We start from the raw sequence: 23,216 nt of genomic DNA, 5'->3' as shown, positions 1-23,216 counted from the left end.
AATTTCCGGAGTGACCCGGGCGGGCCTGCGTCGGGGAGGCGGGGGCGCATCTGGGCTCTGCCGCGGTCCGTGAGCCGCAGCGCCGGGGGGCCGCCCGGGACGCGCGCGGCTCGCTCGGGCCGAATCGCGGCGGCCGCCGCGGGGCACATGACTGCGGGCTCAGCCTCCGCCCCGCCCGTTTCCCCGCGCAGCTGCTGGCCGTCGCCTCCCGGGGCTGCGGCGAACCGGGCCGGCGAGCGTCACCGCCCTGCGCGCTCCCTCTCTCGCTCCTGACTAAGCGGGGCCAGCGCCCGACTGCCCGAGCGAGGGAAACCGAAACCGAAGCGGGTCGTCCCCTCCCCGGGCCGCCAGGCAGGCGCGCGGGAGCCGGAGCCCAGCCGCGGAGCCGGGAGCCGCGCGCAGAGCCGGGACCGCGGGCACCTCGGGGTCGCGGGTGTTCAGGCCGCTGCAGCCGCGGCCCCTCCCTCCTTCCTGTCGAGTAGCCGGCCCGCGAGGCCCGGCCCGGGAGCGGCGCGCAAAATGGGCAGGTGCTGCTTCTACACGGTCGGGACGCTGTCCCTGCTCCTGCTGGTGACCAGCGTCACACTGCTGGTGGCTCGGGTTTTCCAGAAGGCCGTGGACCAGACCATCGAGAAGGTGAGGCTGGCGAGGTGTGTGTGTGTGTGTGTGTGTGTGTGTGTGTGTACGCGCGCGCGCTCCCGTGTTGGGCGGGGGACACTTCCAGCCCACCCTCCGACTGCTGTACCTCCTGCAAAGAACATCTGCACCCCGGCAGACCCTCCCGACGAGAGCCCTCCTTTCCTATTTGTCTTCTCGAGGTTGGTAGGTAAGGGTTCAAGAAGGATGGGGAGGAATGATAGGATAAAATTATGGGTCTAGACTTTTTTTTTTAAGCTTTCACTTACATTCTATCATTTGCATACCCCTCCACGCCCTCTCTACGCCCCAGTCTCAGCTCGGCCCAAACATATTTCCCACCCACTTCATGAAAAAACAAAACTAAATGAAAAACACCACAGCCCAGGCAGGTTTCTTGGCTGCTTGCTGTGGCCTTTGAAGTGGTGTAGGGCTGTGAATGAGAAGCGGCGTGCGGTCTATTGTGTGCTTGCCTTCCTGGACTGGGCAGGGCAGTCAGCAGAGAGGGCAGGCCTCTGGACTGGGTAACATTTCAGTCCATCAGAGTCTCCGCAGGGTACCTTCCAACTAAGCATGTGGTATCTTGTACCCATCCTCTGTGTTGCTTTGTCTCACTTTGGATTCTTGTTCTTCTTAAATTACCATAAACTTCAGGCAAGGATGCATTGAGGTTCTCGAAAGAATCTGAACCTGTCTTTTAGCCTAGATGAGTGGCCTGGAGAGTTGATCATTTCAGAAGACATGTGGGTCATTTGACTTTACCAGTGCTCATTCCTTCTGCCCTTTCACACACATCCACCAATCTGTGTGGAAAGAGGAACAAGAGAGAGTTACTGGGATCACTTTTTCCTTAAAAAAAAAAAAAAAAATAATTGGAGCAGCCTTTCTTGTTAGCACCGATAACCACAAGTTTAATTTCTGCCACTGGTTTTCACTTGCTGCTGGATGGATTAAAAAAAAAAAAAAACAGTTTGATCACTGAACTCCCAGTCAAGTTGTGTCATCCAGGTGGCAACAGACATGTTCCTTTATTTTTTTTTAATTTTTTTTAATATTTATTTATTTTTGAGACAGAGAGAGACAGAGCGTGAACAGGGGAGGGGCAGAGAGAGAGAGGGAGACACACAATCTGAAACAGGCTCCAGGCTCTGAGCTGTCAGCACAGAGCCCGATGTGGGCCTCGAACTCACGGACCATGAGATCATGACCTGAGCCGAAGTCGGCCGCTTAACCGACCGAGCCACCCAGGTGCTCCCAGACATGTTCCTTTAATAGAGATCATGAAAAGCCATCAGTTACTTGAAATCTGGCAGTTAAAGGTAAATTAAAAAAAAAAAGTCATGGTAAAGCATAATTTAATTTTAAAGTTTATGTTAAGGAAACATTAAGTTCACATTTTTTATTAAAGTTTACTTATTTATTTTCAGAATGAGAGAGAGAGAGGGAGGGGCAGAGAGAGAGGAAGAGAGAGAATCCCAAGTAGGGTCTATGCTCTCAGTGCAGAGCACCACATGGGGCTTGATCCCATGAACCATGAGATCATGACCTGAGCCGAAATTAAGAGTCAGACACTTAACCAATGAGCCACTCAGGCACCCCTAAGTTCACATTATTAAGGGAAGATGAAACCCACTGTCTGAGCTTCTCAAAGACCACTGTTTTCCCTGAGTACCCATGAAGGAAGAAAACTAAACGGCCTCTTTTCTGCTCTTGGCCACCTGTAAATCCATGGCAAGATTGTTTAGGGATATAAACCCTTCCCTGGATGACCAGAGTTAAGCAATGCAATTACAGTCCCTATGTGAATCTTTTTGTGTGGCTTTAAAAGGCTGTTTCAGAAGAGCCCTATGAGAGGAGCTGTCTCCCTGGTGCCTCAGATGTTACCAGCCCTCAGATGCTTTGTGGGTCTCCATTTCATGGACAGGTAGGGAGGTGGCTGTACGGCAGCTTGCCTGGGCCTTGAGTTTGCACTGATACTTGGTGATTGGCTTTTTTATCTGGTTTTCTCTGTGAGGAATGGACTCTGATCAGACTAATAAATCATAGTACAGGGGAAGTGGATTTTCAGAATTGCCCAACCCCGTTAAAGAACACCGTGCAAGGTGGCATATACAATTAAATGACAGGGCTAGTTCCAGTGGACAGGAATGTTGCCAAGTCGGCCAGAGGGCATGCATGACCATCATTACCATTCTGTTCTCCCCGGTCACCTGCAGTGTGGTGGCCTGGGATAGTGGGACAGAGTAAGGACTCTGCGGTCTACACCCCTAGACATCAGTCCTGGTCCACCATGCTCTAGCTGCATGACCTTGGGCTAGGCTTCCTGATTCTGGGTTTCCCCATCTGTAAATGAGGATAAAAACAACTCACAAAAATAGAGAGGTTGTAGGAATTATTAGGGAAAATGGGTAATTTTCATGGCATATCTTTAGTGCTTTGTAAGTCAGTTTTATTTTTGTTAGAACCCACATGAGCAAAGGAAAAATATATGAGATTTGAAGTCAGACATCCTGTATTCAAATCCTGACCTTACTGTTTGCAAGCTTTTTGATTCTGGGCAAGTTACTGAAGTACCATGAGCCTCAATTTCATTTCTTGGGAAAGTAAGGATGTTAGCTATCTTAGGCACAGTGGTGCATTTACCATGAAGCACACAAAGCTTATGCTTGAGGCCCTCACGTGCACAGGCCCTTCCAACAGTCTCCACCTAATTCTGTATCCAAAATTTTCTTTTTTCTTAGGAAGAGTCTCCCCACACTGTATAAGCTTCCCACAAACCCTGCCTCTGTGTGTGCTGTTGTGAGACTGAGGGAGGTCATCTGTGTAAAGCACCCGGGACAGTATCAGGCAGAGGATAGGTGATCAGTTACGGCTGCTGTCATTCTTTCCATTAGTATCATTATGGAACGATTCTTGACCTTAATATAGTTAACTTGACCTTAATATAATGTAATCTAGTCTGATACTCCCAGTTTGTTTTTTTTCGGGTTTTTTTTTTTTTTTTTTTTTTTCATCTGAAGATTTTCCATGCCCTGACTGGTCTATATCAAAAAAGAAGACAAGAAAGGGGAGAAATTCAAATGAATAGGTTTGGCTAATTGTGAGAAGCAAAGTAACATAATCCCTATTAGAATAATTTGCAGGGAGATTTTAAGATTAAAGGGAGATTTAAATTTTGGCCGGTGAATGGAGTGGAAGGAACCAAGACAATTTGATTCCATTCTTTGTTTGTTTTTTGTTTTTGCTTTTGTTTTTGTTTTGAGAGAGAGAGAATGATCCGGGGGAGAGGAGCAAAGGGAAAGAGAGAGAGAATCGTAACCAGGCTCCATTCTCATGGAGCCTGACGCAGGACTCAATCCCATGACACCTGAATTCATGACCTGGGCCAAAATCAAGAGTTGGATGCTCAACCGACTGAACCACCCAGGTGCCCCTGGCTCCATTCTTGGCCTCGCTGGTTACCGCCTTGTATTGAGCAAGCCCTGTAATTCTTTCTGCTTCAGTTTTCTCAATTGCAAAACAGGCACAGTAATGTCTCCCTCGTTGTCTGCTCACACCCACTTCTTAGAGGATATTCTGAGCACTAACCAGGCCTTCTCTCTCAAGCGTTTTGACTTCCTGAAGACAGAGCTTTGCAGAAACCATTTAACCTCTTTTTCCTCCTTGGAACCCAGGAGGGCAGATTTTTACGTTCTGTCTCCTTTGATGACCCCCCTAATTGTCCTGGCACTCAGCACACACCGGTAGGTACACAACAAATGCCTGTTGCCTCACATTTGATCATTGTAGTTGAAAGAGCAGTGTTCTAGGAATCAGCAGAACTTGGTTAACATTCTTTGTTTCTGTCATTATGAAATACTTGGGTGAAGTTGAGCAAGCCCAGTAGCGAATATTGAACCCCTCAAAAAACCTCGGGTTTCTCATTTTGAAATAACACCTGCCTTAGAGTTGTCGCCAGGAGTGAAGTAAAAGGATTGCTGGAAAAAAGCACCTTGGGGAGGGCCCAGATGGTAACATTTGTGACTGTTTTCAGCTATCGTTTTCTCATCTGTGAACTGAAGCTTATGTCGAGACAAGGTTCCTTCTAGCTCCAGACTTCTGAGATTCTGTGCCTCAGGCGTGTGAGCTTTGTTTAAGAGCAACATTGCAGCTCAGAATATTAAGCTTGCCCTTAGACGCATGGACAGCTTGAACGCCTCACAGAAATGGGGCTGCAGTGCCAGCCAGAGTCAGGGCTGGTGAAGAAGAAATGGGCTGGCAAGGGAACCAGTGAGAAGAAAAGAGACGGCTCACAGGTTTTCCTTCCTGTGCCCAGGCCAAGGAAGGGTGAAAGCATTCGGTGTCAGGGATGAGATGAACAGGACAAATATACTTATCCTTGGCTGGGACCTGAGGCTCTGGGCAAGCGACATCAGCTAGCCTCTTTTAGGAGCCATGTAACTTGGGAGCCGTTCTGCTGATGCCTCAAAAAATGAGATACGATCACCGTTAAATTAACCAAATAACATTAAAGGTGAATATGTGGGGGTCTTCTTTTTTACAGTTGAATTAGTGAAACATCTTCACGTATGTGTATGTAAAGACAATCACCTGTATCCAATCTTAAAAGGATCTTTCTTGCATCTCCTGAATTGCCTGTTTTCAGGGTTATGACGACTTAGGACCTTAGAATAAGAAAAAACCTTAAGCACCACTTAATCTGTTATTTTACAGTCAAGGAACCTGAGCCCGTGCCAGTTTTTTAAAAAATTTATTTAGCGAGAGGGGGAGAGCAAGCGAGTGCGCGAGAGAAAGCAGAGAGAGAAGGACAGAGAAAAAGAGAGGGAGAGAGAGAGAGCGTGAGCAGGGGAGGGGCAGAGAAAGGGGGAGAGAGAGAACCCCAAGCAGGCTTCTCACGTCCAATGCAGAGCCCGATGATGGCTCGAACTGATGAACCAGGAGATCACGACCTGAGCCAATATCAAGAGTCAGACGCTCAACTGACTGAGCCACTTGGGCGGCCCCAATCCTATGTCAGTTTTTAAATATGATGGTGGGTATCAAACTGCCTTTATATTTATGTGCCACTAGAAATGTAAATAACTGACTTATCAGAGGTTGGATGGAGGGGAAGGGGTAGGCATGCAAGCTGGGTCTCCTAAATCACTTTTCCCACCCCAAGGATGAGCATATACTCTGTTGCCTGCAACAGTCCTGATTTATCTACACCTGTTGTCCTGGCATAATTACTGGCACCCTCTTTTCTTTTAAAAGATCCTTGGTTTGGAGCACCTGGGTGGCTCAGTCAGTTAAGCGTCTGACTTTGGCTCAGGTCCTAATCTCAGGGTTCATGGGTTCGAGCCCCGCATCTGGCTCTGTGCTGACAGTGTGGAGCCTGGAGCCTGCTTCAGATTCTCTGTCTTCCTCTCTCTCTGCCCCTCTGCTCACATTCTGTCTCTCAAAAATAAACATTAAAAAAAATTACAGTTTAAAAGATCCTTGGTTTGGGATACCTGGGTGGCTCAGTCAGTTAAGTGTCCAACTTTTGATTTTGACTCAGGTTATGATCTCATGGTTTGTGAGTTCGAGCCCCACATCAGGCTCTGCACTGGCAGTGTGGAGTCAGCTTGGGATTCTCTCTCTCCCTTTATGCCCCTCCTCCACTAATGTTCTCTTTCTGTGTCTCTCTCTGTCTGTCTCTTTCTCTCAAAAATAAATAAACATTAAAAAAAATAAAAGATCCTTGGTCTGGATAATAAGTCCTATCCTCACATACCACATTCTCCTCCACTTCTTAGCAATAAAAGGAGCAAGAAGCTAAGGCCAACTCAAGCTGGCTGCAGAACGGTAATTTTTTTTTTTTTTTTTTTGTAAAGCTGGAAGAGGAAGCTCCTGGAAGTCTAAGGGTGAGAACCACAGGACAGTAAGGCCTCCTAAGAGTACAGTAGAAACTGGAAAGTTAGCAGGACCCAGACACACTCTGTGTCCCCCCACTGTTCCTCTGGTTGCCCTACCGAATAGTTTCCTCTGTTTACTTGTTGGGCCCGGGCGGTTTACTCATCCAGTGCTCCCTACGGCCCCAACCCCATGTGACACTCCAGCTGCTGGCCTCCCATGGACATGGTTTATCTCTTGGTTTCTCCCTTCCAAATTTGTGACAGAGTAATGTGATTGGCTCAGCACGAGCAGAAATCATAGATCCTTAAACAGAGGCAGTAGTATCCTCGCAAGATTCTTTAACTCTTAAGCAAAATTATCCAACCCCTCCTTGGCTTTTAGAAACATGATCTTGTGATATCAAAATCATATTATGTTTCTTTCAACATCTTACTAATTCATGGTGACCACGAATGCATTCATTATTAATGGCTAAGACAATGGAGTAAACCAGTAGTTGTCATTGTGGTCCCTAGACTCTAGGAATGACATCAAAATCACTTATGGAGTTTAAAAAATACAGATGCAGGGCATGTGGGTGGCTCAGTTAGTTAAGCGTCCGACTTGATTTTGGCTCAGGTCATGATCTCACAAGTAACTGAGATCGAACCCTGTGTGGGCTCTGTGAACCTGCTTGGGATTCTCTCTCTCCCTCTCTCTCTGCCCCTCCACTGTTCATTTGCCTGCACACGTGCTCTCTTTCTCTCTCAAGATAGATAAATAAACATTTAAATAAATAAAGTCAAAATAAAAAATACAGGTGCTACCAGCCCTGCTGAATCAGACTCCTTAGGCCTGGCACCCAAGTTGAAAAGCAGACTATGAAGGGGCATCTGGGTGGCTCAGTCAGTTAAGCCTCTGACTTCAGCTCAGGTCATGATCTCACAGTTCGTGGGTTCAAGCCCCACGTTAGGCTCTGTGCTGACAGCTCAGAGCCTGGAGCCTGCTTCAGATTCTCTGTCTCCCTCTCTCTCATCCCTCCCCTGTTCATACTCTGTCTCTCTCTCACTCACCCTCTCTCTCAAAAATAAATAAACATAAAAAAAACTAAAAAATAAAAAGCTAACTATCAAGCCTGTGACTGGTTTGGATGGTGGTTATGGCAACCCACATCTTCACTCCTCCAGATGGCATTTCCTTTTTTTTTTTTTAACCTTTGTATTTTATTCTTTATTTTTGTTTATTTTTCTGATAGGAAATACATGCCATTATAAAAAGTCAGATGCAACAAAAATTAATAAAACCAAGATAACTACTGTTAACATATTGTTAATTATTCCATGTTTTTATTTGTGCACACATACTAACAGATATACTTTACAAAAATGAGATGCTTCTGTTCCCACTCTTTTTATTTTTAATTTCATCTAGTAAAGTTGACATATAAGAGAGATGATAATTCTAGTTGAGGATATTACTACTAGTGATTACTATTATTCTTCAAGTTTACATTAAAGGAAAGATGGGGGGAAGGGAAGGTTGTTGTTTGTGAGAACCGTTTTTGCTTTCTTGCTTAATAAAGTGCAAGATTTCATTCTGTCAGGCCACAGCAAAGGGGCCATCTGTTCTGCCAGACATTTGCTTGTTTCCTGGGGAAGAATCAGCAGGTGGGATTGTAAGAGCATTAATGAAAACATAGGATGTTGGCCAAGTGATTAGGCATTTATGGCCTGTATCTTCAAGATATGTATATACTATATATACATGGTATACTAAATGAGGGGACCATTTTTCATCAAAACTGGTAACTAGTCAAAAGGAACTGAGGAAAATAAGGCTACTTTTGGTTTTTGCAGTCTATATCTAAAAATATTCACATATATACTTTGGCAGTCATTCATTTATTTAGCAAATATTTACCGAGTGTGGACCATTTGCGAGGCAATGTGCTGGGAGCTGTGGATACAGTAATAAAGTAGACACAGTCCCTACACTTACAGAATTTATAATCTAATTCAAATTTTTTGGGCTTGGGGTGCCTGGGTGGCGCAGTCGGTTAAGCGTCCGACTTCAGCCAGGTCACGATCTCGCGGTCCGTGAGTTCTAGCCCCGCGTCAGGCTCTGGGCTGATGGCTCAGAGCCTGGAGCCTGTTTCCGATTCTGTGTCTCCCTCTCTCTCTGACCCTCCCCCGTTCATGCTCTGTCTCTCTCTGTCCCAAAAATAAATAAAAAACGTTGAAAAAAAATTAAAAAAAAAAAAATTTTTTTGGGCTCAGGCCCCTTTACATTCTTAAACTGAAGACCCTAAAGAACTTACATTTGTGTGAGTTATATCTATCAATATTTACAATATTAGAAATTAAAATGGGTAAATTTTTAAAGCACAAGAATACACAAACACGTATTAGCTGTCAGAGAGCAATGACATCATTACATGTCTGGTGACCTCTAGAAAACTGCACTCTACACTCATGAGGGAATGAGCATGAAAAGGGCAACTAATGTCTTAAGATTATTAGGAAAATAGTTTTTAACCCTGTGGACCCCCTCAGAGGGTCTTGGGGACCCCCAGGGGCCCTCAGCCACACTCTGAGAGCTGCTGATCTAGTTTTCATTTAATTAATTATGACAATTTTTAGGATAACTTTAAAAAATAACTTCATATCCCTGTTGTTTCTGTAAGAACAGTTTGGAAACTATGCTATTAATGTCTTCAAACCACCAGGATTTTGTCTAGTGTGTTTTACACATGTTCCTTTGGTCTCCACACAAGTCCATGGTTAAAGATGGTAGTTTGGGTCATCAGAGATGCGGGTTCAGCGAATCCCCTGCTTTCCCTGTGTGCTAATCAGACTAGACTAGACCATCAGCATCTCCGTAATTGAATTATTGCATAATTCCCCTCCAGCCTCAGCCCTGCCAGGGATTTTCGAAGGTGGGGGCCCTGCCAGTTTTAGCTTTGTGCCATCGTCCCTACCACCAAGTGCACCGTCACACAAAATACACGTTCAGTAAATATTACTCGGATGAGTGGAAGGACGAATAGACGAAAACTTACATCTTCGGGGATGATTTCCTTTGCATATTATTGCTCGGGTTGTTCTTCAGCTTCACGCTTTCGTTACGCTCTGTAGACCAGTGGTCATTGATTGCCTCACTATACCTTTAAAATCTAGAAACTTCACTGAAGAACTCAAGTTTCCAGCCTCTCTTGAAACATGTGGATGCTGTGCGTGCTAGTCTGTGTTCACAGTCTGAGCAGAATGGGGCTGCCCTTCAGAGGGGACCTCCCTCCTGATTCCCATGGTCCTTCTCATTCCTGTTGGCTCCCTAACTCCGAGGCGCAGGGAAGGTGCCCTTTGTCATCATGCCTGCCCTGTTGTCTCTCTTAGAGTAGAGAAAAATACCTGTTTGTATCTGAACCTCGTTACCAAAAGAGGAAGTTAAACGAAGGTAAACGAAGGAAAGGAAGGTAAACAAAGGTAAAAGAAGGAAAATGAAAGAGCCCCAGAGGGTCATGTGTTTGGCAAAAATGAAAGCGGGCATATTTCTATGGAGAAATGAGTATCATCGCTAGGGTCTGCCATGCACACTAGTGTGCAAACTCGCATCACTTCACTCGCCACACCCACCTGGCCCCTTCAGCACTGAGTTTCACACTCTGTAGAGACAGAGAGGCAGAATACCATTGTTATAATGGTGAGATCACTCTTGCAAGCCCCACTTTAAGAGTCATTGCTTTTAACACTGTACTTCTGATAATCAACAGTAATGGAAGGGAGAGGAGGCAGAGATAGAAGTAGGTGATGAACGCATTACTTATATCGACTTTGAGAGATACAGTTGCAACCAAACAGGCTGTAAAATAATGAGAGGGGCTCCACAAGTTACACACAGAACCCGGCATGGTTTTCATGGGCCACACTTCTTATGTATTCACGTCTAAAATCCTCTTTCTCAGTCACTCCTTCAACCACACCCTCTGCATACACATCTATTTCTCCAATGCCTGGTCCTTTTTTTTTTTTTTAAGTATTTATTTATTTATTTAGAGACAGAGCACAAGTGGGGGGAGCGGCAGAGAGAGAGAGAGAGAGACAGAGAATCCCAAGCAGTCTCCACAGAGCCAGCACGGACCCTGATGCGGGGCTCGAACTCACAAAGCTGCGAGATCGTGACCTGAGCCAAAACCAAGAGTCAGATGCTTAACTGACTGAGCCACCCAGGTGCCCCTCACCTGGTCATTTTGATTAAGTTTCCATCTGGTGGCTGCTTTCTCTCTCTTTGGGCTGGCAGTTCTCAACCTTGGTTTCACATTTGTTATTATGTGGAAGCATTTAAAGAGTCCTCCAGCGGGTGTTTGGTAGCAGGAGCTTTTCAGGAAGGCTACCCCATCCTGCTGTCCTGTCATTTATAGAGTAGCAGCTTCCACATGAACTAACATTTGAATGTCAACTGTCAGATCTCATTAGGGGAATTATTACGATTGCAATTAAAGCAAAATGAGTTCATCAGCGGTGACATAAAAAAAAGTCAATGCGTTTGTTCCTGAGTTAAAATAAGGTCAGAGTGGGGCGCCTGGGTGGCGCAGTCGGTTAAGCGTCCGACTTCAGCCAGGTCACGATCTCGCGGTCCGTGAGTTCGAGCCCCGCGTCGGGCTCTGGGGTGATGGCTCAGAGCCTGGAGCCTGTTTCCCATTCTGTGTCTCCCTCTCTCTCTGCCCCTCCCCCGTTCATGCTCTGTCTCTCTCTGTCCCAAAAATAAATAAACGTTGAAAAAAAAAAAAATAAGGTCAGAGAATTAGGGTAGAATGCTAATGGTAGGCTTATTCCTTTTACCTCAACAGAGAATAAGAAAAGGTAAGTAATGGGAATGACTTACATTACTAGGAGAGTCTGGATTGGGTGTGTTTAATTTAACAGATGAATTTTTATAAATTTTTTTTAACATTTTTATTTAGTTTTGAGAGACAGACAGAGACAGAGCATGAGGGGGGAGAGGCAGAGAGATGTGGGGAACACAGAATCTAAAGTAGGCTCCATGCTCTGAGCTGTCAGCACAGAGCCCGTCATGGGGCTCGAACCCACGAAACCGTGAGATCATGACCTGAACCGAAGTCGGATGTTTAACCGACTGAGGAAGTCAGATGCTTAACCAACTGAGCCACCTAGGCGCCCCTCAGGGAGGAAATTTTTAAAAAACAAAGCAAACCAGCAAACTGGTATTTTGCTATTTGGGGAGTTTTATCAATCTGGAGTCTAGTGAGAATCATTCACATGTTGTTAGGCCAGGTTGCCCATGTTGGCCTGCATTTTCTCTGGGTGAGTTTAGACTGTGTAGATGGTGATGTGGATGCTGAAGTTGTGTCTAATTATTAAGTAGCACTCTGTTGAAAAATCATAAATCCACTTCTGGTCACATCGACTTTCAGCAGCCTGTGGGATGTCCAGGTGGGGATTTTAGGATGGGTCCATACAACAGAGATGATCCAAATAATTTCAGGCAGAAGCCCTTCTTTGGGCTGAATTACTGGGCCTTGCACATAATTGTCCACTAACTGCTTCATGCATGCCGATTTTGTGTCCTTAGCTAAATTTCTTTGTGAGAACAGGGCCTGTGTCTGTTGGTCACGTAGAAATCTCTCCATATGGGGACACCTGGGTGGTCAGTCGGTTATGCATCCAACTCTTAGATTTCAGCTCAGGTCATGATCTCATGGTTCATAGGTTTGATCCCCGTGTTGCACTCCACGCTGATGGCATACAGCCTGCTTTAGATTCTCTCTCTCTCTCTCTCTCTCTCTCTCTCTCTCTCTCTCTCTCTCCTTCTCTCTCTCTCTGCCCCCCACCCCTCAAAAATAAATAAATAAACTTAAAAACATTTTAAAAAGAGGGCGCCTGGGTGGCGCAGTCGGGTAAGCGTCCGACTTCAGCCAGGTCACGATCTCGCGGTCCATGAGTTCGAGCCCCGCATCAGGCTCTGGGCTGATGGCTCGGAGCCTGGAGCCTGGAGCCTGTTTCCGATTCTGTGTCTCCCTCTCTCTCTGCCCGCCCCCCCCTTCATGCTCTGTCTCTCTCTGTCCCAAAAATAAATAAACGTTGAAAAAAAAATTATAAAAAAAAAAATAAAAAAAATAAAAAAAAATTTTAAAAAGAAAGAAATCTCTCCATATATACATATTGGCTAATTAGCTGAAAATAAGTTTTTGAGTTTAAATGATTAATTTGGTTGTTGAGACTACAGATTCACCACACGACTCAATAATCCTTCCAATATTTCTTTAGGTAGTAGTACTACAATACTATGTGTAAAAAAAAAAAAAATTCATCATGTTCTACTTGGCTAAAATTTATAAGCAATATCCAAAGTCACATTGTAAAACTGGTTTAGGACCTTACATTGATGTTTAGCGTAACTGGAAAACTCAGTTGATTACAGGGTTTGCCTGGTAACTGTCACAGCCCCAGCAAAATCGTCAGTGAGGAAGAGCAGTTGTTCCCAAGCCACAGCTTTATGTCTAAATTGTGCAAAGGGCTCCTCAGGGGAACTGGTTTGTTGCATTGGGCAGAATTAATGGCTTCTTGTGCCAAACATTCTCCAGGCTTGAGGTTAAGGTTATTACTTGTTGGTTTCTGAGTCCTTCCTTTGCAGAGCAAGCTCCCGGGAGTATACAGTTGAATGCCCTGAGGATCTGGTGTAGAAACTAGAAGCGTAAGGTCAAAATGAAGCCCCCGTCTGGACCATTCTAGAGCAGGAGGTTGAGGTGCTTTTGGGGGACTCTTAGCATGAACGGTGGAGAAGCTACCTGGACACAAGGAGCTCAGCTTCCCCTTCCTCAGTCCCTCACTGTCTGTTCCAGCCCCGAGAGTTTACATGACTTCGCACAGCTGCCCTAGTTTCCTTTCCTCCAGAGGGAAGGCCTGACTCCCCAGGAACGTCTCAGAGTCTACGTGAGGGCCTCTCCATAGTTTCACTGTCTCCCTGAGGTAGGGCTGCTGGGTAAAATACAGGATGCCTAGTCAAATTTCAATTTCAGATAAGCAATGAATAATATTTTAGTGAGTATGTGTCATGCCATATTTTGATTCACTTCAGTGTATCAGTTGTTGACATCTTGCCGTATTTACTACATCTCTCTCTGATATACTCTTTCTTAAATTATTTGGATATAAGTTGCAGACATCACAATGCTTTGTTCCTGAATCCTTCAGCATGTATCACCTATGAATTAAAGTACTTTGTGACACAACCCTGGGCTTTGCAGACCCACAGACCTGGACTTGACTTACTGGCTCCGTGAACTTGGGATAGCCAGTGCCACCATTTCCTTGTCTGAAAAATGGGAATTCTTGTCTTGCAGGGTTAGCGTAAGGCTTAGATGATGGCATAAAGCTCTAGCACAGCCCCCTGACTCCTAGAGATCCAGTAAATAGTAGCTGGCCATGATCGTAATGGTACCCGAGCTGAATGTCAGGGAAGAAGATAAAAATGAAGAAGGTAACGATAAAGTCGCAACTGTTTTGGAGCAGCTGTGTGTGTGAACTTCCCTCTGCTCTTGCATTTCCCTCCTCCTTCCCTACTTGGTCTGCGTATACAGACACACACACACAACATGCAGCCCACTGTGGGACTGGCAGGGATTCCTTGACACACACCTAGCAATGGAGTGGACAAAAAGAGACACGTTAAAGGTACAGGAAAAGCCAACACTCTTGAGGGCATGATTTGAAAGGAATTAAAGGTGGCATGAGACCTGGCTTGAGTGTGGACTCAGCTGAGAGTGGCCGGGGGGGGGGGGGGGTGTGATGGCGATAGGGGTGGAGGCAAGACACAGATGGTGAGGAGAACCCCAGGTTGAAACAGAATCTGCCATCAACGTGAGTCTGGCAGGCTGTCAAGGATCGCTTTCATTGTTAGGCTTTGTATTTGCTTTGTTTAGTTAAGGACTCCCGTGTACTAAATGTTTATTTCTATCTCAAAACTGCCTTAGTCGACTTGAGATTTGGAGGAACAAGTTCAAGTCAGACTGTTATAAAAACAGCCAGTTTTACCCTCTTTTCTGGAAAGGATTGTGCCCTCCTTTCTGGAAACTCTTCTTCTTGTCTTTGGATTTTTGGTTGCCTAAGAGCTGGATGCAAACCAAAGAAGATAAACTCAGGGAGTTAACCCATGTGTCAATTCATGCTGGCTCTTTTGAAGTTCATAATTCTGAGGTGATTTTCTTTTCTTTAATAAATAAGTGAGATCACAAGCCCTTTCTCACTCTGAAAGTCTTCACACACTGGGTGCTTGTCAGGATAAGTTAGCAAGGAATACAGTGTGCTAAATCAGCCATCCTGGCAATAATAGGGAAAGAAACACTGTGAGGCTGAGCGTGGGGGATGGCGGCTCTTGGAGCTTTTGTGGGAGCCCTGACCACAGCTGATGAGGCATCAGCTTCGCCTTTGTTTTGCAAGGACAGAGGGAGAGGCTAGATGAAGTAGGTTCTCTGTGGATCCACGCCTCCTTTCCTTTGGGGCCTATTAGTGACATTTTATAGAATCTGAGTTTCTCAGATTTTCATTAAAAAAAAAAATAAGGGAATAATTATTTTTTCTGCTTCTAGAAGTATTTTATTTCTGTTGTAAAAAATCCCAATGCAGAAAAACGTAACAGAGAGAATGGAAGACGCCTTGTAATCCCATCCCATAGAGATGTGTGCGATTAGATGTTTAGTGTGGATGTTTTGAGATTTTGACGGTAATTAAAATATTGAAATTTTAAAATTAACTGTATTTTACCGCACTGACATTTTCATGTTTGAATTTTATCTGCTAGTCTTGTCCACACATTGTCTTTTTCCGTTTAGCATAGATCATGAGCATGTTTCTTATTTCTGTATAGTCTTCCTAATTTTAATGGTTGCTTTCTACTCCAACCTGTGAATTATCATAATTTACTAAACCATTCTTTTCCGTTTGACATTTTGGTTATTTCTGATTTTATGCTAATTCCTCGTTGTCTCAACCTAAACCGAATTAAAGATAGCGCTGGAAGAGAGGATCATGACTAAAGACTTCCTGCGTGGTTTCTTTTCTCTTTCATTTTTTAACATTCAGCAGATTAATGGGAGTGACATGATTCCTTTTTTAATTAATTTATTCTTTTTTTGTTAAACTTTTTTTATTTTTTTCATTTTTTCATTTTTTAAATGTTTATTTCTGAGAGAGTGCACACTCAAGCAGGGGAGGGGCAGAGAGGGGGGGACAGAGGATCCCAAGTTGGTTCCATGCCGACAGCACAGAGCCTGACGTGGGGCTCGAACCCACGAACTGCGAGATCATGACCTGAGCCCAAGTCAGACTCTTCACTGACTGAGCCACCCACGTGCCCCTCCTTTTTTGTTTTAAATCAAGACGTGGAACCCTCCCATCCCCACTCAAGATGGCAATAATCAGGATCACAGTTACCATTCATTGAGCATTTTGAGGTGGCCTGAGATAAGCTCTCTGCTGAAATCTCATTTAATCCTTACAATCATCCTAGCCAAGCCCTCATTCCCATTTGTGCCCATGTAACCTTCTAAAACACCTCTTGCCTGTGTCAACGCAAAATAGGCAGCATGGCCCAATAATTATTGCCACATTAAAAAACAAATGCAGCCTAGGTAAAGAAAGACTATTTGAAAGGACTAGTGCAGTAGGAGGCAGGAGATGTGCGTTTGGGAGATCTTTTCCCATCTGAGAAGGAGAGTAACAAGGCTGGGAAGGAGAGAAACTTAACCAAATTTGGTTCACAAGCATTTTTTCCTCACCTTTATTGAGGTATGGTTGACAAGTAAACCATGACAAGTATGAGTTGTGTAAGTTGTGTAAATTGTTTATATATTTTGGATACTAACCTCCTATCAGATATCTTGCAAATCTCTTCTCCTATTCAGTAGGTTGCCTTTTTTGTTCTATTGCGGTTTCCTTAGCTGTGCAGAAGCTTTTAATCTTGGTGTAGTCTCAGTAGTTTATTTTTGCTTTTGTTCCCCTTGCCTGAGGAGACATATCTAGAAAAAAAAATGTTGCTTTGGCTGATGTCAGAGAAATTGTTGCCTGTGTTCTCTTCTAAGATTTATATGGTTTTAGGTCTCACAATTAAGGTCTTTAATCCATTCTGAGTTGATTTTTGTATTTGGTGTTAGAAAGCAAAATGAGTGAAGGGGAGTGGGAAATACTGACTTCCAGTTAGGAATGAATAAGCCATGGGAAAAAATCATGGCAATAAAAAGCAGAGGGAAGATAGTCAGTGATATTGTAATAGTGTTGTATGGTGACAGATAGTAGCTACACTTGTAAAGATAGCATTATGTATAAACTTATTGAATCACTATGTTGTACACCTGAAACTAATGTAACATTGTGTGTCAACTATACTCAAGAAATTTTAACTGTATACATTTAAGGTGTACTACATGATGTTTTGAATAATGTATGCATTGTGAAATGATTATTATAATACTAATTAACATATCCTATCACCTCAGTATGTGTGTGTGTGTGTGTGTGTGTGTGTGTGTGGTGAGAACACTTGAGATCTATTCTCTTAGCAAATTTCAAGCATACAATAAAGTATTATTAGCCATAGTCAGCATGCTGTACATTAATAGGCATTTTGTTCCTATTGATCAGTGGGAATCTGTGATTCAACTAATCAATAATGAGGCAAAAACTGGGAATGTGGAGGGTCTGAGTCTGGCCTTTTCTAGGGATAAACAGTGAGGGGAATCTTAGCTAAGTCCTATGGAAGAGTGTTTCTTTGCAGGAAGCCATTTCTTGGAACACAAAAGGGGGGTAGGTTCCTGGACCATTTACTGCTTTCCAGGAGCACTAGGCTCTGGTAAAATTCAACGTTACCAGGAGCTCAGGTTTAGAGTGAGTCCTAGGGTGGGAGGCTGACTCCACCTCCTACTAGCAAACCTTAGGCATTCCCCTAACCTTTGAGCTTTGGTCTCCAGAAGTGTAAAAACAGGGGAAATGATTTTCACTTTGTAGGTTATTAAGGGAGATTACATGAAATAAAGGGCAATATTGTGCCTGGCTCTCGATAATGCTCTGCAGCTCAGAAATCTTCCATGGCTCCCCATTGTATATCAGATGAAATCTAGGCTCCTATGACCCCAACCTACCTCTAAATGAGTCTCTCTACTCCTTATAAAACCATATGCAGTCACACCTAACACTGTCCCCTCTCTGTATGTTTTATTTTCTCATTCTCCACATTCACTATCTTTCTGATTAAGCGGAGGATTCCAGGAGAGATGGACACGGAACAGGCAGGGAGGAAAGATAGTTGAATCAACTCTGGCTGTCCATAAGGTGTCTATGACCTCCCTCTGCTTGCTAAATTTTTATTTTTTCTCCCCGGCTCATTTTAAGGACTGCCTTTCTCCATCTCAGGTCATAGAATCCACTATGTGAACACTCGCGAGACTGTTGTCTGGTATAGTCACTGGCCATGTATCACGTGCTACTTCATGCTGTCGGTTAAGTTGCATGTGTGTGTCAATACTCCCCTAAGTGGAGGCCAAGCTCCTGGCATGCAGAAACCATATCTGTGTTGATGGATATCTCTGACCATGCCTAGCACATACATAGTGTTTTGAGGACTTGCATTCATAGTTCTATCCTTTCCAAGAACCGCCATGGGTATAGCACTGGTTTAAATAGGTTTTAGGAAAGAGGGGTCATGGAAGGACACAGATTTTTTTTCTTTCCACCCACAAAAGGAACTGGCTGTACTTAGCTCTTTAGGGTACTGGATTACTGAGAAGATACACAAACTGATAGGGATTAGATCTCTCATGATTATGTGATTCTAACAACACTATTGCTTTCTGGTATCTGAATGTGACAACCACTCCTCTGGTATACTCTTAAAAAATTGCCTGAAGTGACTGATTCAGCTGCTCAGGTGCTGGGCAGAGGAAGATCAGTGCATTCAGGGCAGATTTGTAGCTAGAGAGCTGCTGTTACGAGGCTTGGCACTTGTAACACTTGTGACTTTGCATTTGACCGCTTGTCAAATACGGGCAATTGCCTCCTGGTACCCCTCTGCACCCCTCTCCACCCCTTCTGCACCCCTCTGATTGCCTCCTAGCAAGTTCTTCTCACCTAGCCTTTTATAAGTAAAGATGATGGAAGCTGGTGCCTAAGTTTTCTAGAACTATATTTTGTTGATTGAACTAATGTTTCTTCAAGAACTGCACTGTTCTAGACACTGTGGGGAAGACTAAAGGGGGAGAAAAGGACCCATTTTTGTAGGTTAGCACCTTCTATTTTAAAAAGCTAACAGTTAACTTCGTACATGACCGTATTGAATAGACACACTTCCCTTCCCATTTTTGCTTGCTGATATGGCCTGCTTCATGTTGATTCCTGTTAACTTCAGTTTTTACAAGATGTTTTCTGACCTGGCCCCTTTTTTCCTATGAAATTCCTATGTAATGTGTTTTGGGGTTCAAAGAAAGAGATGATCCATCCAGTGAAAGGGGTATTACTCAAGGAATTCACAGAGGAGAGGACATTATTGCCTTGCCCTATTCTGGAAATTTATGGGCAAGAAAAAGAGGTCCTTATTTAATGAAGCCAGACAACTTAAATATCTATCCTCTAGAAGAGAAATAAATTGTTTGTATGTTAGATTTCTCGTAGTTAACATATTAGTTTTGGGTAGGTTGAATTCATGTTACTAAGCTGTTTCTGGAAGCTATATGTGTACTTTATGGTGGAGAAACTCTACCGTATATCTTGTATAACGAAAATGGGTAGTATATTTATAACAGTTGTTATTTTATTTTTGTTTTTTTTTAATGTTATACGCAGAAGTAGGGTTGGAAGGTAGAGAAGAGCCACCCGGGATTCCAGACCTAGCTCTGACATTAAGGAGCTGAATGAGCTTCCGCACACCCCTTTACCCTTCCAGAACCCCCATGTCACCTCTTCTCGACCTCAGCACCCTTTTCAGTTCTGGTGTTCTCTTGCTCTCTGAGCCTGACTCTTCAGATAACTAGGACTCCGGTTTAGGAGATAAGATAAAAGACCACAAGCGTTTTAAAAAATTGCCTGAAGTGACTGATTCAGCTGCTCAGGTGCTGGGCAGAGGAAGATCAGTGCATTCAGGGCAGGTGGCGAGGGCTTCTCCAAGGAGAGTCCGAGCTGAATCCGGGAAGTTGGAGGATAGGAGTTTCATGGTTTGTCTTTAAATTTTTCTGTCTCATCAAGCTGATCTCTTCTCAGCAAATCAGTACTGGTAGTAAAGGCCAAAAATATTTCAATAATGTGTTGTTTGAGTAGAAATCTGATGATTAGACATTTTCAATGGATGCCAAACCACAAATAATCTCCCGTTCCATGGCATGGCCAACTCACGGATGTACATTTACTTTCAGCCCTCCAGATCACCAGCTTTGCTTTGATGAACTTAGGTTTAATGCATTCATTTATCCTAGAGCCACTTTGTTTTGTCCTGCAGAGATAATTGAGATTTTTCTTTTTTTTTTTTTTTTTTTTTTTGAGAGGGAGAGACCAGGAGCAGGGGAGGGACAGAGAGAGAGAACAGAGAGAATCCCAAGCAGGCTCTGCACTGTCCGTGTAGAGCCCAATGCAGGGCTCCAACTCACACACCATGAGATCATGACCTGAGCCGATACCAAGAATTGGACAGTGAACCGACTGAGCCACCCAAGCGCCACAAGATATTTTCTATTTATAATAGAGCAATATAACTAAGTTTCCTTGCAACATTCCTTCTATTAAATTGTGGCCTGGACTAATAAAATTTGTCATTCTGGGGGTGCCTGGGTGGCTCAGTCGGTTAAGCGTTAGACTTGGGCTCAGGTCATGATCTCGCGGTTTGTGCGTTCAGCTCCGCATCAGGCTCTGTGCTGACAGCTCGGAGCCTGGAGCCTGCTTCCGATTCTGTGTCTCCCTCTCTCTCTGCCCCTCCCCCACTCATGCTCTGTCTCTGTCTCTCTCAAAAATAAATGAACATTAAATTTTTTCTTTTAAATAATAAAAATTTTAAAAATAAAATAAAAAACTAAAATTGACATTCTTTTGTGTGCTGTGTCACAGTACATTTTAGCATGTGGTATCTAACATGTTTTGAAGCCAGTCCCTTTGTCTGTTGTCACTCAAAGCCTCACTGCCAGAGGTGACCTCAGAGAATGCTTCTCTTGCAGTCTAGTCTTATTGTTTCACTGCTGGCCTTGCATTGTCTGTGTCATTTGATCTCATTTTCCTCTTTTGATCTTCTTTAAAAATTGTTTTCAATATCAATTTCTTAGTGGTTATAAAAAATTTGGAAAATACCAAAATTCATCAAGGAGAAAATAACAGTGATCCAGATTCCCAACATTCAAGAGTTAATGACTGTTCATATTTCAGGTTGTTTATTCTCAGTCTGTCCCTTTATCTTTCTTGTGTACTTCAATACTTTTTACTGTAAAAAATGCTGATTTTCCTCCATTAACAAGTTGAGGACTGTTAGGACCTCAACCTACTAGCAGTAGGTTTCTGTCTCTTAACCTTGGCCACTGTATTAATCAGGCTTCTGTTGCAGTGCTCCATAACAGACAATTTTCAAATCTCAGTGTCTTGTAACAGTGACATTTATTTCACACTCTTGGTGTGCCCCATGGCTGTAGTTTGAGGTTGGCTGGCCCAGCTGAACTGGGCTGGACTCCAGGTTTCATGTCTGGTCAACACATCACCATTTTAGGTGAAGGATCAACAACTACCTGAAGCATGCTTTTCTCTTGGCAAAGGTGGTTAGTGGAAACTTGCCATGCTTTTTAGGGGCTTAGCTTATTTGGGTATTCCCATCCCACCCACATTTCATTGGTCAAATCAAGTCACTTGGCCAAGCCTGAAGTCAATAGGGTGGAGAAGACTACTCTTCCCAGAGGGAGCCAAGGTTTTTTAGGTTGCTAGGGTTTCTGTAACAGATACCACAGACTGGGTGACTTGAACAGCACAAGTTCATTGTCTCCCAGTTCTGGGTGCTAGAAGTCTGAGATGAAGGCATCAGTAAGGTTGATTCTTTGGAGGCCTCTCTCCTTGACTTGGAGGTGTTGTCTTCTTCCTGTATCTCCACATGGTCTCTCCTTTGTATTTAGTCCTAATCTCTTCTTCTTATAAGGACATCAGTTATATTGATTACAGCCCACCCTCATGACCCCATTTAACCTGAAATTTCTCTTTAAAGACTCTATTTCCAAATGCAGTCACATTCTGAGATACTAGGTGTTAGGATTTCAATATATGAATTTGGGAGGGGGCCCATAACACATGGTAAGGGTGGGAAATGCAGGAAGGATTGTAGATAAGAAACTCTAAGCAGTTAACATCAGTAAAGCTCAGCTTCCTAATCTTTAAAACAGGGGTTTGCTAGGGATTGAATGAGAAAATTCACATAAAGCCCCTACTGGTGGAGATGGTAAGAATGGGTACGGTTCTATATCACCTGAAAGAACCAAATCCAGCCTTCTTGGTCCTATTGCCTTGTTGTACCATATGGGCAAGCTACCTTCCACAGCAGTGTATAGTCAGTGGAATCTTCATAATAAAGTCAGTAGGACTTTTGGGTACTCAACCTATGACCTTGGTTTTGCTAACACCATTTCTACCTATGAGCTATGGCTACCACCTTTCCTTTGCCCCAAATATTTATTGAAGACCTTTAATGGCTTCATAGGGCTGTGGGCTTCATATTGACCTAAGACATGGCCCTCCTTCTAAGGGACTACAGTTGAATGCCTATGAAAATAAGTGAGCCAGGAGGTCAGAGCAGGGAGTGACCCTCTCTCTGCCTCTATGTTCAAAGCCAACTGCCTCACACAATCTCCTTTTGGTTTTCTTCCCCAGAATATTGTATTAAGGAATGGTTCCGAGACCTTTGATTCCTGGAAGAAGCCCCCTCTGCCTGTGTATGCCCAGTTCTATTTCTTCAATGTCACCAATCCAGAGGAGATCCTCAGAGGGGAGACTCCCCGGTTAGAAGAAGTGGGGCCATATACTTACAGGTGAGTCCTGACCACATCCCTGCCATACCAACCAGAAATATGGAGTGGCTCCACTGTGGCCTGAGTCCACATCTCTTCCCACGAGCCTCCTCTGTGTGCTGGGTGGGGAGTGCAGGTTTTGGTTAAATTTGTCTGAATGCTGCTGGTATTTGGCACATGACTATGACACCTCAGTAGAGAGTGACTTTATGGACTAGGGCCACTCTCAGCCTGTTAGTTTAGAAATGCAGATGCTTCTTCCTGAGCTGGCAGAAGGTGGTTATTGAGCCATGAAGAGCTATTCCCTATCCCCAACCCTTTTAAGGTTGTCCCTTGATTCTCTTTGATGACTTTTAAGGCCTTTGTCTGTCTCCCTCCCCCATGTACAATTTTAGACCAGGTTCTAGAACTCATGGTTGGTCTGTAGACAGGCCTTTCTTGTGTCTTATTCATTCCTTTCCCCACTGGTCCTGGGTATGAGATAACCAACTGTCAGGGTGGGTTAGAGTCTTTGGCAGTGACCACGAGCTCCAAACACTGGGGAAGTAGGAGAACTACTTTAATCATATTTTAGAAGGTCAATAGGGGGAAGTACTCTGGGATCTTAGGGTTAGAGCATTTTCCCTATTGTTGCAATACCCCTCTCCCCCACGTCCCCGCCCCCCTCAATAATCTTTCCAACAAAGTTTCTCCTTAC

At 44.0% G+C, this 23,216-nt stretch overlaps 1 protein-coding gene across 1 annotated transcript in view; it reads left to right on the top strand.

Annotated features, from left to right (window-relative positions):
* The first annotated feature begins 210 nt into the window (after positions 1-210).
* Positions 211-23,216, top strand: part of SCARB2 (scavenger receptor class B member 2) — a 76,743-nt gene continuing 53,737 nt past the window's right edge. Inside the window, exons 1-2 of the mRNA XM_047091155.1 lie at positions 211-636; positions 22,383-22,540. Coding sequence (XP_046947111.1) covers positions 520-636; positions 22,383-22,540 — 275 coding nt within the window. The 5' untranslated portion in view covers positions 211-519. The remainder of the gene's footprint in view (positions 637-22,382; positions 22,541-23,216) is intronic.

The sequence above is a fragment of the Lynx rufus genome, unplaced genomic scaffold (assembly GCF_022079265.1).
Source record: "Lynx rufus isolate CCGP_SWC_20201006 ecotype Redwood Valley unplaced genomic scaffold, mLynRuf1.p SCAF_3, whole genome shotgun sequence".
In the NCBI taxonomy this organism is placed as follows: domain Eukaryota; kingdom Metazoa; phylum Chordata; class Mammalia; order Carnivora; family Felidae; genus Lynx; species Lynx rufus.
This window is presented reverse-complemented; position numbering and strand designations above follow the sequence as displayed.